This window comes from Peromyscus eremicus, chromosome 4 (assembly GCF_949786415.1).
Source record: "Peromyscus eremicus chromosome 4, PerEre_H2_v1, whole genome shotgun sequence".
NCBI classification, from domain to species: domain Eukaryota; kingdom Metazoa; phylum Chordata; class Mammalia; order Rodentia; family Cricetidae; genus Peromyscus; species Peromyscus eremicus.
In genome coordinates, this window is record NC_081419.1 from 123,842,953 (window position 1) to 123,859,085 (window position 16,133).

The window sequence follows — 16,133 nt, forward strand, 5'->3', positions numbered from 1 at the left end:
CACATCAAACTTAAATATTTCCTTAACTCCACAAAACCAGGGTGCATTAATATCAATAGGGTTCTGCAAACATAATTCAATCTCATAGCTCCTCCTTTTCTTTATAATTTTTTAAAGAAAACCTCAAACCTAGTTAGAAGAAACTCATACAATTCCTACAAACCCATATTGAAAAGCAGTCTTCTCAATCTAACCATTAACACTTTGAAAACTTAGCAAAACATCCAAAAGCAGTTTCTTAATAAAACTCTTTATACTTTAAAAGTAGTCTCTTAATATACCCCATTTTCATTTCTTACTAACAAAAACATGACATTAATCCACTCAAACAACTTTTGAAATTAGACTAAGGAATATTAACTCTTCCCCTTTTCTTTATAATTTAAGCAAAATCTCAAGCCTAGTTAGAAAACTCAAACTTCTGTTTAAACAGTTTCGTTTGTAACACAAACCAGTTCCATAAGTAATTCCATTTTTACACAAACAGTTCCACAAAAAATTTGCATTTTTAACACAGAATACATGAATCACCAATTAATAAAGCATACATGCATACACAAAACTGCATCTTGATTCTAGGTAGAAATAAATTTCTTCATTTAAACAGTTCCATTTTTAACCCAATTCCAGCAAACAGTTCTAGGTCATTACTATGAATAAACTCAAAATTGTCCCATTTCAATGAAATCTCTACTGTTCATTTCATTTCTTAAGTCCCAAAATTCACATGATAAATTCTGGTACGAGCCTTCCAAATATGAAGAAATCCATAACCAAAATCTTTGTAGTTTTATCTCATTTTAAGTTCAAAAAGTTCAAACAAGAAATAAATTCTAGTATCAGGCTTTCACTTCCAAATATGAAGAGATGGTTTTCAACCAAAACTTTTTGCCGTTAACAATTTTATTTCAAACAAGCGACTCTGCAACTTTTGTTCTCACAGACAGACCTTTTTAGGTACAGTAGTAGTCTAAACCGCACCGTTTTTGATGTTAGCTCAGGTTTTTCTGTGTTGCGTTGATTTTCCATGAATCTCAGCTGCGGATGCCTTGTGCTGGTTCTGGCGTCCGCCATTCTTAGCGGCTTTTGGAGCTTTTGAAAAACCGCTCAGACTGCCTGCTTTGCAGTCTGCTAGGACACTAACTTCTGTATGTCTCAGGTTCTTTCACCATATACATTAAGAATAGACTCACACTTAACATATACACTTTACAAACTCACATATAACATTTTTTGCCTTGCAAAGCATTTAGACTCACATTCAACATTTACACTTTACAAACTCACATATAACGTATTAACATCTACTTATTTATACTCCTTAAGGAAACTATAGAACTACTTTAGCAAATATATTTCTTATTACTTATATATTTCTTATATTCATTCCATCTTATTCTTATTTAAACTTACATTTACAGCTAACATCTTTACTTCTTACAAGCTTATCACTACATGTCTTAAGACTACCTTAGATACTTCTTGCAAGCTTATATTCTTAAAGGATCTATAGATCTATTTTACAAACTTATATAGGGCTACCATTAGCATATATTTAACTTAGCAAACACCTAAAGATTTTTTAACACAGATCTAACAAGAGAATTTTTATAAACTTACATATCTTATTTTCATCTTTTTCTATTTCTTACTCTTAATTATTATCACTATCTCTATTAGAAAGATCCTTAACTAGACAGGAAGTATGTACATCATTGCTAACGTTTAGAGTTTATAGTCAGCTTTGTTATAAAACACTGGGATTTAGTGAGTGTTGTTGTTATAGAATTGTGATAGTTGTTGCTAGGGGACTGTAACCTTCCCAGGATGACGCCACACTCCAAAGTTGCCAGTTCTCTCAGCCATTCCCGACCGGCAGAGATGCACTGTCAGCGGTAGACAGTTTTTAACTAGAGGCTGTCCCTTCACCCAAATTCATAGTAGTTCCCCTAAGTGCTTCAATTCAGACAAACGTTTCTATTACAGCAGTACTTTTGGTTTGTTCTACTGAATCTAAGACAACGTTCAGTGTATAAACTGCTCTCTCTTGCTTTCTTAAGGATTTTAAAGTGGCTTGTTTGCTCTTAAAGGTAGGTTTTTGTCATCCAACTACTGTAAAAACTTTGCACAGCTATTAGGGTAAATAAGTCATTTTACCAACCCCAAACCACGAAGTGCCTAGTTCCATATCCTTTCAATGTTTCGTTGGAACTGACACTTAAAACTCTTAGATGATTTTCCTCCTTATTCTTTTAAAAGCTGTATTTTCAGTTTACCATGAACGTATTTTTGAGCTGACAAACGTGTTTCAGGGCAATGTCGCCATCTTTAGTGGAAAAACTACCTTTCCCAGAATGCATTTCCCTTATATCAGTCCATAATAGTATCAGTCCCTTAAATCAGTCCTTTATATCATTTCCCTTATATCAGTCATTTCCCATAGTTCTTTTTGGGTCTGAGAGTCAACTTTTAAGTTCTTTTTTACCAGACTTACTTACAAATTCTTGCCCGGGAGGTTTGAACAAAGTTTTTGCTTTTGCAACGGGAGATTTGAACAGGCATTTTACATTTTCAATTATGGGACATTGGGAGGTTTCTGGTCTCTCCTCAGCTGGCTTTAACAGGTGTCTCTCCTTTAATTGACACTGGCCCCCAAATCAGAACTGCACCTGCCTCGTTAGCGCGCATTGAGGTGGGCAATTTCTGATAGCAACTTTCCTCGGGGCTTGTGTTTGTCTTAGCCAGTCAGTGAAAAACATTAACAGAGTTTTTTCATAGCTCTTTCAGAGAGATTTTCTCCCACTGATCTATCTCATTTTGCTTGTTCCTTCCTTCCCCAGATGCAGAGCTTCAAGTATCTGCGGCTCTGTACCTCTGCTAGCTGCCCTTGGAAGTAGGGGCTTTTTTTTCTCCCCCCCGAATCTGCCTCAAATTCTAGCAGCTTTTTCAGGTCATATTTTTCTGGGGAGGAATCGGTCCCTTCTGTTTCTTTAGAGTCTTTCTCCCCGACAGTTCCCAGTTTGGTCTCAGTTTATCCCCTCTACCCCAGAAACAGTTTCTGACACTACAGTGGCGGCTTTCCCTGCTACTGAAGGTAGGGGTTTTTTTGTCCGTTTGTTTTCTGGGTCTGTGTGGTTTGCGTACAGACTGAAAATCTAACAAGGGAGGTTTTTGCCATCTCTAAACTCCCATTAGGACAGATGATTTGTCTCATCAGGCCTTCACCTGGCTCAGTCCCCCAGTGGGTTGCATTTGCTTGTCTGGGTGCTCAAGGACAGAGCTTATGCCAGAGGCAATCACCCCTTAGGGCTACACTCCCTCATCTCATGGGAGTCAGTTGAAACAAAGCTTTTCTCAAAGAGGTGTTTTCTTTGACAGAAAAGAAAGCTTTACTCCTGGATAGTTCTGTTCTGCCCTGGCTGGGCTCTTTCCCCAGACAGCCTTCTGACTCAGCAGCACAACTGCTTCAGACACAGTTCAGCTTTACTGTTTTCCCAGAAAGGTCCTTACTGATAGGAAAGCTTTTTTCAGATGTCTTTTTGCAGCAGTGGACCTACCAACCCGGGACTTGTAGGAAAGCAGACAACTGTGCTGTTCCCACTGGCTTTAGCTTTGGTTGTTCATTAGCAACCTTCCCCTGGGTCCTGCACCTTCCTGCCTCAGCTCTGTGCTCCAGGAAGTTTGCAACTGCAGGAACCCTAGTATCCCTGAAATGCACCCCAGCTCAGAGACGCTGGCCAGTCACCTCTGGGTTTTTGGTCAGAAGCGAGGATACAATGCTAACAGTTTGCATGCTTCAGGGGATCTTTGCATTAGGACGATTAGGAGCACCTTTTCATTCTGAAATGCTTACTCAGAAACAAAACCCTTGATGCCTCAGCTCGGTTGTAACTGAAAAGCTTGGCTTTTTTGCTTTTCTCAGGTAAAGTTTCTGGCTCTTTTGGGCTCTCTGTAGCTCTTTACCCACACTCTCCCAAGCATTTCCCTCAGGGTACTCTGACCCACTGTCTTTTACTGGCTTGAAGAGACAGAGCTTAGAAGAGGTTTTTAGGAACTTGTCCCTGCCTCCTGCATTGCAGGGAGGATTTTTAAAGCTTGAAAGAGAACTTAGAGGTTTTGCTGTCTTCAGAGGTTTGTTGTTTTCCCTTAGAGCTAATCATAGGTGGTCCCCATACTAGTATCTTCAGGTGATTCTAATTTTTGTCCTTCTGAGAGAAAGTTAAAGGCTTTAGTTTTTAAGTTTGAGAGCTTTTGAGAAAGATGAAGGCTTTTTAGAGTTTTTTCCCCCAAATTTTCCAAGAAAAGCTTTAAGAGAAAGGTTTTTTTCCCAAGAGAAAGGGCAACTTTTCCCAAAACTTCCCAACTTTAAACTTTTTGGCTTTTTACATCCCCATTTTTGCCTCAGGGAGAAATCACTTTCTCCTGCCGTTTGGACTTAGCATTTCAGCTGTCCCCAGGACAAAAGCTTCCATAGGAAACTTTTCTTCCCCATAAGCTCAAAGAAGAGCTTTTTTACTACCCAAAAAGCCCAAAGAAAGATTTCTTTCCCAGTTTGCATTTATAGCCCCCAAAGTTAGAAAATTGAAGAGTTTTTCTGTCTAGTTGCCTATTTTTTTCTACACAATCTTACACTTCTAAGTTTTTCCTAAACTATATTACTACCCTATGCCTTATTTTTCACAGATAGAAATTGAGAAAGGGATAGAAGATAGAAAATTTTGACAGAAGAGAATTTCGCTGCAGCATCGGACATCCTTCCAGTCCGCTTTCCTTTTCTCTCGAGGATAAAACCCCTGCCTCTCAAAAATATATATATAAAAAATATATATTTTCCATAACACCGGCATGCCTCATCCACTGGCAGGGCTGAACTCAGCACTTTCGCCAAAAACTCTGTAATAAAACTATTATTTTCCTTTATCTTTAGTCCCTATTACTTTGTCTTTAGTCCCTGTTCATTTGTCTTTAGTCCCCCCTTCTTTTTTAGTCCCCCCTTTTTTTCTTTAGTCCCTTTTTTCTTTTTTCTTTAGTCCCTGTTCGGGCGCCATTCTGTGGGGCGTTTACCCAACCACCCCCACAGTTCCCCAGAGTTTTCTTGAGTGCGAGCAGCAGGAAATATTAGATAGAAGGATTTATTGCGGAGAATATCGCGGAGAGAAACAGATAGAAAATAAAGGATAGCCTCGAGAGGGCCTGGAACCTATTCCAACGGGCCCCGACTGTCTCAGCCCCAGGGTTTTTATAGAGATGCCAAGGGGTGGAGCAAAAGACCTCCTCCCAGCACAGCCAAGTGCAGACCATCTCAGACACCTGCACTCAGGCCCGTGGTCTAATCATCCTCTATGTGGACCTGCTGGGTAAAGCCACGAGGAACCCGAGAACGGGCTCCCACACCACCCCACCCCCCAGTCAAGATAAGGAAAGTCTGGAGGGGGACTTCAGAGCCTTGCTTCCATAAAGCCATCACATTACACTCAGTTGCCATGAATTTAACCAGTTCCCTTATCTATAGAAACATGATTCCAGGAATCCATGGAGAAGGTATAGGGATCCACCCTAGCTGCTCACCTGGGTATGCTCTGAAGTAGGCATCTACGAACCTCTGGTGGTCACCATAGATGGTCCTTGCCATGCCTGGCCAAGCTTGGGAAATGCACAGGGCCCCAGAGACGTCGCGACCCTCGACAACATTGCCCTATAGATGAAGGGAGACATTCATGAGAGACCTGGCTAGTTCTGGGAGAAAAGCAGAGTCCTGACTGCCTGGCCCGAGGCAGGAAATATGAAGCACTGAACGGAACTGTCGAGAACTTTCCTTCTGGCAAGGTCTGATGAGGGCCCTGGCCTGCAGGAGTCATCAGCAGTTCTGTTTAAGAAGGAGCTGCAGAGAGTGTGTGAGGACCTGGCCTTTACTCCAGGGACCAGACCGTGCGTGCATCTCAGCAAGAGACAGAAAGCAGGGGATGTGGAAGGCTTGCCAGATGAGTAGCAAGGCATATGTACAGGGGACAACCTCTGCAGGACCCCACTCACCTTCTCATCCATGAGTGCTGGGACGATGCCAAAGAAGGGCCTCATGGCCATACCCGGGAGGATCTCTGCCCCATCTTCTGAGGGCCGTGGTGCGATGCAGATGCCACCAGTTTCTGGAGGAAGGATGAAGGAATACCGATTGACCTGAGAACCAGGGGTGGGTAGGTTCCAGAATATGCCCATCTAGGCTTGGACTGCACTCTCCTCCACCGTGGGCACAAGCAGAGCCCTCGGCTCTGCATTCAGCAGATGGGTGCGGGTTCTACTCTCTGTTTAATAGGCTCTCACTGCGTCAGGCCTGTGTTTAAAATAGGAAAGGGGAAAAGGCCACCTACTTGCACAGGAAGATGGAAGAAATGAATGGCTTGAAGCCAGGACCTGTTTGGCGTATGACAATGAATAGCAAAGTCCGTGTGGCCATTTCTCTGGCACCTGCATCTGCCAGCATGTATGGCAGCAACTCATGAGGCCCACTGTGAAAAGTTCTCTGTCCCAAGTCTTCCAGCACAGACAAGCGCTGCTCTTTGAACCTGTCTCATGCTGGCTACTTGCAACCCAAGACTTCCGACAGCTGTGTTACTGGATAGTGGTGGCCTCTTCCCCTAAACATCCCAAGGAGTCAAATATTCAAAAAAGGACAAATTAAAACAGCCACAGGAAAACTTCCTTTTCCTGCCAAAATTTAAATTTAGACTCTGGGCCCCTCGAACAAAAGGACTTGTCCTCCTCAGAAGTGGCTGTGTTCAGAAAGGTGTGGCTCAGTGGCAAAAGACTAATGAGCACACATGAGACCCTGGGCTTGACTCTCAGTGCTGCACCAAAATTTAAAAAGGAAGGAAGCAAGCCAGGAAAGGGCCACCGCCTGCAAAGGAGAGGGAACTCTGAGAACTTGCCAGTCCACTGGCCTTAGGCCACTTGCCCTAGCATATCACCTCATCTCCTCCTCACTCTGAGGCTCACACAGAGGCTGTGAGAAGCACATGAAAGCAAGACTCAGGAGAGCATTGCACATCCTCAGCAGCCAGGCTGTACCTCTGAGCCTTCTCCTCTACAGTTGCATACTGAAGGGACACGGGCCTGGTGAGCACCATCACAGCCACTTGAGAACACGAACCCCGGCTCTAGGCATGCATGAGCCCCTCCAGTCCCCCGCTAGTCCCCAGGCCTGTTCCAACTCCCCCTCAGGGACACTCACCCGTCTGCCACCAAGTGTCCACCAGCGTACATCTGCCGTCACCCACCACCTTGTGGAGCCACTCCCAGGCTTCATGGTTGATAGGCTCTCCCACTGAATCCACACAAAAACAAGAATTACTTTCAAATTAAAAACTAGTAGTCTACAAGAAAACCAGAAGCCAAAAGGAATAAATGATTAGGGAGCTTCCTGAAGGTTACGTCAAAAGACCTGGAAAGGCCTGTGTTCCCATGTCCATAGTCTTCAGAATAATATACATTATGATGAGTACATTCAGCATGACAGTTCAAAAGGCAAAGAAAAAAAGTCAAGAATGTGGGGAAACAGAATATTCAGTGCAGGACTGAAATCGGGCACACAGAGTTTCTGAGGAGCAAGTGACACATTTGCTGTCACATTTAAGAGAGTATACATCGCGTACAACTACTTTGGACAATTGTCAGGGGCAGAATCTATTAAAGCTAAAGATGTGTTTACCCCACTATCTGAAATATTGACTCCTAACTTCATTCCACAGAACTAAAAGTAGACACCTGACCAAAAAAAATGGGCATGTACAAGGACAGACCCATGCCAGTCTTGCTCATCACAGCCAGAAAGAGACTGCCTTTAAGGGTAGAATGGATAAGTTGGGGTATATCTATATAGTGGAATACCATATAGTTATGAAAATAAGCAAGCCATTGCTACCCATGACAACACATTGTATGGCCCCATCCACATGAAGTTCAGAACATAAGAACACACACTGAGAGAACTATGTGGTCACAGCAAGAGGTTGCTAGAGGGAGCCTTCCATATCCTATTCTGCTTTCTAGTCTATATTCTTCTATAGTTGATGTAGGTAGCAATCATCTGTGTTATGTATGAAAGAAAGTCTTTATCAACCTGGCTCCTTAGCATCTGTACGTTTGATGGATCTTAAGCCTCTGAAAAGAGGTACTCCGCCTTAGCATCTTGTGGCCTGACTTTTCAGTGTCAGGAAAGTTTCCAGGACTAACACACAATCCTTGCTCATCAGTTTAGAGCAACTACTGCTGAAACAATGGGGTGCCCTTCTTGCTAGTCATCTGTCAGAACTACTCAATTCAGCACTGCCTAGCACTCTGAGCCTCAGGCCCATGCTAAGCCACGCAGCCCTTTGCTCACCTGACCCCAATGTGCGCAGGGAGGATCGGTCATACTTTTTCACCCAGGCATCCCCGTACTTCAGTAGCAGCCGGACGGCTGTTGGGGCACCATAGAACTGGTTGATCTTTAGCCTCTGCACTGTCTCCCAGTAGCGACCTACAACAGGGGCAGAGTCAGCCAAAGATCCCACCAAGCATGGCCTATTTGATACACATTCAAGCTAAACTCAGAGTTACTAAGGGCTGGGGTTATATATGTGATCATAGAAAAGGAGCCAATACCATCCCTGAAGAATGGAGTTCTAGGGAACTCCCTAACTACAAGGTGGCATGCAGAGGCTTCTACACCCAACCTTAGATGACAGCATCACGTGAGGCATTCTACGTGAGCTAGCCAGGGATCAGCTTCAGATGTTATTGCTGCAAGTTTAAAAAAAAAAAAATGGCATGGAACTTTGATCAGTGGTGATTAAATGGACCCTAAAGAAATGACTCGTCTTCCCTTGGTAACAACATAGCCACCGGTATGTGTGCAGCCATGTGCCCAGAAAACACACACCTAATACTCATGAAACTCCGTAGCTCACACTATTCCCTGAAGCTGCATTTAAGCAATGACCCTCCATCCCTGCTTTCACTCCATTATGCTTCCTTGAGTGCCGCTGGAGGGGACCAAGAGGCATCAGGAAAAGTTCATGCCCCAACACTGTGGCATGCTAGGGCAAGAGCCAGCAGCAGAGCCCCCGCAATTTGACTACATTAAAGCAAATATTTGGGGACATTGTGTTGTGTGAGAGAAATATCAAAGACAGCAGGATGAGGCCATACCCTCAAAGTGAGTGCCGCTTAACAAGGGTGGCTACAAGCCATGTATGGTCCTAAAGGCTTGGGCAGTGAGGCTGAGGAGGGAAGGAAAGATGGGCAGCTGGCCTAGGCTTTGAGGAAAGGGTAGATGTAGACAAGTGGGGTGGCCCTAAATATGAGACAGAGAATGTTAAAGTGATGCTCTCTGCAGCCAGCTTCCAATACAGGGGCAGTGAAAGTGAAATGGGGAGTTTTGAAATGAGATTCTTCCCTGAGCAACTCCCTCTGATCTTTCTGCACACAGCACTAGGCTCCAGTTCATGTAGCGTCTTTAGTGTCCGCTTGGCATTCTGGTCAATGGGACACAAGAACAGTTCCCTTGCCAGATCCAAGCCTCCAGGCTTCTGTGACCCTTCCCTCCAACCTTGAGATCCCTCCCACACTACCTAGAGCAGGCCTCACCAGAGTTCTTGGTCCTCACCAGCATCCGGGTAAACAGGGGTGCTCTCAAAAAGGACCGTGGTAGCTCCATTGCAGAGGGGTCCATACACCACATAGCTGTGCCCTGTGATCCAACCGATGTCAGCCACACAGCCAAAGACATCGCCTGGCTGGTAGTCAAACACGAGCTACGGACACAGGAAGGGACCCTCAAGAGTTTGCCTTCCCCAAGTCACCCGTTTCCTGCCCACCACCAAGGCATAGTCATTTGCACAGCAGGCTGTAACTGACACAGCCACCACAGCCAGGAGTAAGGTGAGTGATGGCTTGTAGGAGTTTCCCACAGAGCACAGCGGAAGACAGAATCATCCACACAGACAGCAGCAGCATAGCCAGTACCAAACAGTACACGGTACACGAGCCTAGGGGGAAACTCCAAGCAAAATCATGCTGAGCTACAGGAGGAAGTTGCTCAGGAGTTGATCTGTGAGCTGAAGATGGCCCATGTCCTGGAACACGTACACACCCAGCGGTGCCATTTCATCTCCTTGTACAATTAAGGTGTGGCAACTTGAAGTGGGAATGTACGCTGGCAATAGAGTACAGGCTTGTCATACATGAACCCCTAAGTTCAACTCATAGCATCAGGAGAAAGAAAAAAAAATCTGGCATATTTCTGAACTACCTTATACCAGTGTTGTTGTTTTTTTTAACATTTAAATTTTTTAAAAAATCAAATGCAAGCACCCATGGAGCACCATCAGCTTCCCCTTGCTGAAGGGTCATCTTGGGATCCTGTTGACCATTTGAGGAAAACAAAGCTTAGAGGGACCCAGTGACAAATAACCAGCTGCCATAGACAAAGTCCAAGGAAATGAAAGGGATAAAGGGGAACCCACGGGGTAAAGAAAACATCCAAATATTGTGATGAACAGGAGTATGTATTTCTAGGGATGTGGCTCTGGGGTGAACCTCGAAAGGAACATGGGTCAGTGATGTGTCACACTATAAAGGATAGGACTGTAGAGGAGGCTTCTGCAAGACTGATAGTCTGTTTCTTCACCAAAGTGATGTTCATTTTACAGTAACTCTTTGAACCACAGATTGGATTTTGGTAGGATTTGTGTATGTTCAAAAAAGAGTTTTGCTGGGCATGGTGACACACAGCTTTAGATCCTCACTCTTGGAAGGCAGAGGCAGGCAAATCTCTGAGTTTGAGGCCACTCTGATCTACATGGAAAGTTCCAGGCCAGCCAAGACTACATAGAAAGACCTTGTCTCAAAAAACAATATTTTTAATCTTTGGTTGGGAAGTCCCCCAGTTCCTGCTGCCACAGACAGGGTCAGTTTCTCTAGGAATCAGCAGTTTACAAGCAGCTGTGAGAGATCGTGAGCAATCAGACCCTTGTGAAGTTGTGTCTCCAGGCCAGCAAGGATGCTCTGGAGAAGAAAGGCACTTTCACTGTTCTGGGGAAACAGGATGTTCTTAGTTTAAAACCCCAAGCACTCAAGAGCAGAAAAAAAAAAATATGTATGCAATTCAGATCCAAATTGTCTGTCCTGGGGCTGGAGATTTCTTTCTCCATAGTCTCTTACAGGAAACCAGGGGTTGTGTGTAGTCATTCTCCAAAAGGCCCAGCAGCCAGGAAAGTCTATGCAGCCACTGCATGCCCCAATGTCACTCACACCTCTATCGCCCTTCACAGTGAATCATCTTCTTCTCTAATAGTCCCAAATACCATCAGCATGCAGCCATGTGCATGAGAACACCTATAAACACATGATCACATGCATGTGGGCAAATAGGCTCATTTGTATGCATCACATACATTTATAGACGTGTGAACATTCTCCCAGGTGAATACGTACATGTGCATTAAAACATGTACACTTGTGCGTGAGCATACACAAAGATCCCTACAACAATGGTAAGCATCAACAACATTTGAACCAAGGACCCTAGCACACACTGTCATCTGAGTACAGGACAGCCCCAGTGTGGATGCCTCTAGCCATCTTCCACTGAGAACACAGAGACATGGAAGCCTCAGCACTTGCACAAGCTGAACCAGCCACATCAAAGCAGAGCTGGGCACACCTAGAGGGGAAACCAGACTTTTAATCCAAACGTCTTATTGCTGTGTCATAGCCACACAGAGAGAGGGCTATAGAGTTGCCTGGGTTCCTGGGACCACCTCAGGCCTTCTTATACCCCAAGGCCTGAGTGTGACACTTGGCACAGAAAAAGCTTCTAACACCAAATGAGCAGAAAGACACACTCTCTCTTGCCTGTTTGTTCTTAGCCATAAAAGCCTGAAAGTCTCCCAGTGCTCTTTAAAAAAACACCGAAGTTTTGAAAAAGATGCTCCCTTCCCTATCTCTACCCCCTTGTGGTAGTTTGAATAAGAATGGCCCCATAGGCCCATTTATTTGAATGTGTAGTCATCAGGGGGTGGCACTATTTGAGAAGGATTAGGAGGTGTGGCCTTGTTAGAGGAAATGTGTCACTGGGGGTAAGCTTGGAGATTTCAAAAAGCCTATACCAGGCCTGACCTCTCTCTCTCTCTCTCTCTCTCTCTCTCTCTCTCTCTCTCTCTCTCTCTCTCTCTCGATCTCACTCTGCCTTTGGATCAGGTCATAAAATCTCTTAGCTACTTCTCCAGTGTCGTGAATGCCACCTTGCCACCATGCTCCCTGCCAATGATGATGATAATGGACTAAGCCTCTGAAACTGTAAGCAAGTACCCAATTAAATGCTTTTTTATATATACAAGAGTTGCCTTGGTTGTGGTGTCTCTTCATAGCAATAGAACAGTGACTAAGACAGAGATTGGTACCAGGGACTGGGATATTGCTATGACAGGCCTGACCATGCTGTTTGTTGGAGGAATATGGAAGACTTTGGGATTTCGGTCTAGAAAAGCATTTGAATGCTTTAAGCAGTGTTTAACAGGATATTTTCATAGGAGCATGGAAGACAGTACTGAGGGTGACTTGAACGGTGGTAGCCCAGCTCAAGAAGTTTCAGAGGGGAAGAACATTAGTGAGTGGCCTAGAGGCCATTTTTGTGATATTTTGGCAAAGAACACGGCTGTTTTTCACTTTGTTCTAAAAATCTACCTGAGGCTAAATTAGAGTTTTGGATTAATGGCTTTGGCAAAGGAGATTTCAAGACAGCCTAGTATTGACTCTGATGTGTGGTTATTAATCATTCTTGTGTATGTGTATATACATATATATATATATATACATATACCTGTACATAGATAGAATGAAAAGGGGCAAACTGAATGAAGAGAAATACAACATGTACAGTTTGAGGAGGAAAAGCACCACGAAAGGTGATGTTGGAGCTAAGTCCTATGCTCAAAGAGATTAAAAAAAAAAAAAAAAAACTTAAAGAAAATCCTGATGCTAAATAGAATAGAGTGGGAACCTCAGGGCAAGACCCCACCCAGATAACCTTCCAACTTGTGAGAAGGAATTAAGCAGCAAAGGGAACCACCGTTAACAACAGAAAGCTGATGCAAATGTAAGGGGTCAAGTTCCAGTGCCAGCAAGCAACAGAGTTTGGCAGCTTCAGCCCCCCTCATGATGCTGGCTTTAAAGTCAGGGATACAAGAAAAGGGTGGTGGAGTCTCCCTCCAGCTAAGGAAAGCTGCTGAGACCAGGGGTGTGTCATAGGTTTCCCTGCACGGAGGTCCAGAGAGGCCATTGCACGAAGCTGTGAAAGTGAAGCCTGGATTGTGTTAGAGCTCCCAAAATGTGGGAGTCGCCAGAGATGGGATACCTGCCAAAGCAAGCTGCTAACAGGAAACAGAACCAGCTCAAGAGAGAGGAGTGTATTGCGGTCAACAAAGCTGAAAGGAGTTGGAGATCTGAAAAGTGCTTTGACACCAAACATGGAAATACAGCATTTGGAGTTTGCCTTGCTGGGTTTCGGTCTTGCTTTGGTCCAGTATGTCCTCGCTATGCTTGCTTTCCTCCTTTTTGGAATGGTAATGTATATTCTGTGCTATTGTATGTTGGAAGTACATGATATGCTTTTTGATTTTGATTTTACAGGGGTTTATGATTAAGATACTGTCCTGTGTCTCAGAGACTTTGGACTTTTAAACAGTGTTGAGACTGCCATAGTCTATGGGGACCTTTGAAGTTGAACTGAATGCATTTTTGCATTATGACATGACTACAAGTTTATGGGGACCAGAGAGTGAGAAGTGGTGGTCTGAATGAGAATGGCCCCCATAGGCTCATATATTTGAATGATTAGGAACCAAGGAGTAGAACCCTTTGATAGGACTAGAAGGATTAGGAGGTGTAGCCTTCCTGGAGAAAGTGTGTCATTGGAGGTGGGCTGTAAGGTTTCAAAGCCTGTGCCGGGTGCAGTCTCTCTCTCTCTCTCTCTCTCTCTCTCTCTCTCTCTCTCTCTCTCTCTCTCTCTCTCTCTGCCTATGGATCAGGATTTAGAACTCTCAGCTACTTCTCCAGCACTATACCTGCTTCATGCCATGATTATGAACTATACTCTGGAACTGTAAGCAAGCACCCAATTAAATGTTTTCTTTTCTAAGAGTTGCCTTGGTCATGGTGTCTCTTCACAGCAATAGAACAGTGACTAAAACACCAGCCAAGATTTTTCTGGGACACAAGGCTTTCTCTGGAAGCCTGGCTGGAACTCTGGCCTCATGATAGAACAGACCTTTACTGTTGTTACTAGTTGTAGGTGAGTTTACCTTTAGGAATAGAGCATCCCATCCACCAATGGAACCTAGAAACTCACTCCTAGCTGGGAAGTGTCAGCTACTCCCCGAGGCAACCAGCGACCCATGTTAAATCACAGCCATCTACCCATCAACACTTTCTATATACATTTATTGGAATAAAAGCATGATCTGTCGTTTCACATGCCTGAAGGGTGGCCCACTGTTGTGCAATTTCCACTTAATATTTCAAATTTCTTTATAAACGTGTTTTTTATTCTATTTTTACTTTTGAATCCTCAATTGTTTTAGCAACTACAATTTTTTTCTTTTCATTTTTGGGATCAGTGGGAAGCCAGGCTTGGTGATACATGCCTATAAGCCCAGCTCTTGGGAAGCTGAAGCAGAAGGATGACACAAGTTTGAGGTCAGTCTGGGCCACTGAGTAAGATTCTATCTTAAAAAAAAAAAAAACAAAACACAAAGATTGTAAAAGCCAGAGGGGACAGATGACTCCAAGGAGACAGTGTCTTCCAGACACAAGACTGGTGCTAATATGAACTCACAGACTATGGCAGCATGCGCAAGGCCTGCACAGGTTCCCAGCACTGGGAGGAAAAGAAGACACAGGGTCTAGCTTAGTTACAGTTTTATTGCTGTGAAGAGACACCATGACCACAGCAACTCTGATAAAGGAAAGCATTTAATTGGGGCTGACTTACAGGTTGAGAGGCTTAGTCCATTACTGTCATGGCAGGAAGCATAAGGGCATGCAGGCAGACATGGTACTGGAGAGGTAGCTGAGAGTCCTACATCTGGATCTGCAGGCAGCAGGCAGAGAACTGGCTTGGGCTTCTGTGACCTCAAATCTACCCCTAGTGACACCCTTCCTCAAACAAAGCCACATCTACTCCAACAAGGCCACACCTCTTAATGGGGCCACTCCCTATGGACCAAGTATTCCAACATATGCGTCTATGGAGGCCATTCCTATTCAAACCACCACAGGATTTCTCACCCCTAACAAAGAAGTTATCTGCAACTGATACTCACTGGCAAAGGGAAAATCAGTTTTGTCCAAGAGTGTGTCACTGGGTATATCAACCATACTCCAGGGCAGGGCCCATACCCAGGCATGGTTGACAAAGATAATATGGACTCAATGATATTTTTGTGGATTTTTCTTTTTTTTTTTGTCTTATTGGTGTTATACTTGCTTTTGTTTTTGTTTGGGGGAGTTTGTTTTTGTTTCTTTTTTTTGAAAGAGAGAACAGAAAGTTTGGTTAGGGAGGTGGGGAAGACCTGGTAAGACTTTAGGGGAGGGGGAAAACATGATCAAACTATATTGTATAAAAAAATTCTAATGAAATAAAAACAAACAAAAAGTAAAAATCAGAAGGAAAGGATGAACTATGAACTTCTGAGTGGAAGAAAAATAAGTATTTTGGCATATAATAGTGAATGCACTTATTTTTACACCAAGACAGGGCTGCGTTTGGCTTGGCTTTGGTTTTCTGCAGTTCTGCAGCTGGAAGCCAGTGCTTTGTGCACACTAAGCACGTATTCCACCACTCCAGCCCTGGTGAGTTCCTGCTGTTTATATCCTTTCTCTTTACAACACAGCTGTAAGATACATGTGTAAGGAGCTCATGAAGTCAGAAATGAAAGGGAGCCTCCATGGGCTCCATCCCCCACACCACCAGCAGAAGGACCTGGAGCAGGATTGAGGGGCTGTTGGGCCACTGCAAGCTCAGATGCACCCCGGCTCTTCTCTCTCTTTCACACACCCACTCTACTGCGCCATAGTTCACCACAGCCTGCTCATAA

At 44.0% G+C, this 16,133-nt stretch overlaps 1 protein-coding gene across 1 annotated transcript in view; it reads right to left on the minus strand.

The window, feature by feature from the left end:
• Acss1 (acyl-CoA synthetase short chain family member 1) overlaps window positions 1–16,133 on the minus strand; it is a 55,942-nt gene that overhangs the window by 8,408 nt on the left and 31,401 nt on the right. Inside the window, exons 6-10 of the mRNA XM_059261589.1 lie at window positions 9,644–9,791; window positions 8,378–8,515; window positions 7,229–7,321; window positions 6,034–6,146; window positions 5,569–5,695 (exon numbers count right to left, since the gene is read on the minus strand). Coding sequence (XP_059117572.1) covers window positions 5,569–5,695; window positions 6,034–6,146; window positions 7,229–7,321; window positions 8,378–8,515; window positions 9,644–9,791 — 619 coding nt within the window. The remainder of the gene's footprint in view (window positions 1–5,568; window positions 5,696–6,033; window positions 6,147–7,228; window positions 7,322–8,377; window positions 8,516–9,643; window positions 9,792–16,133) is intronic.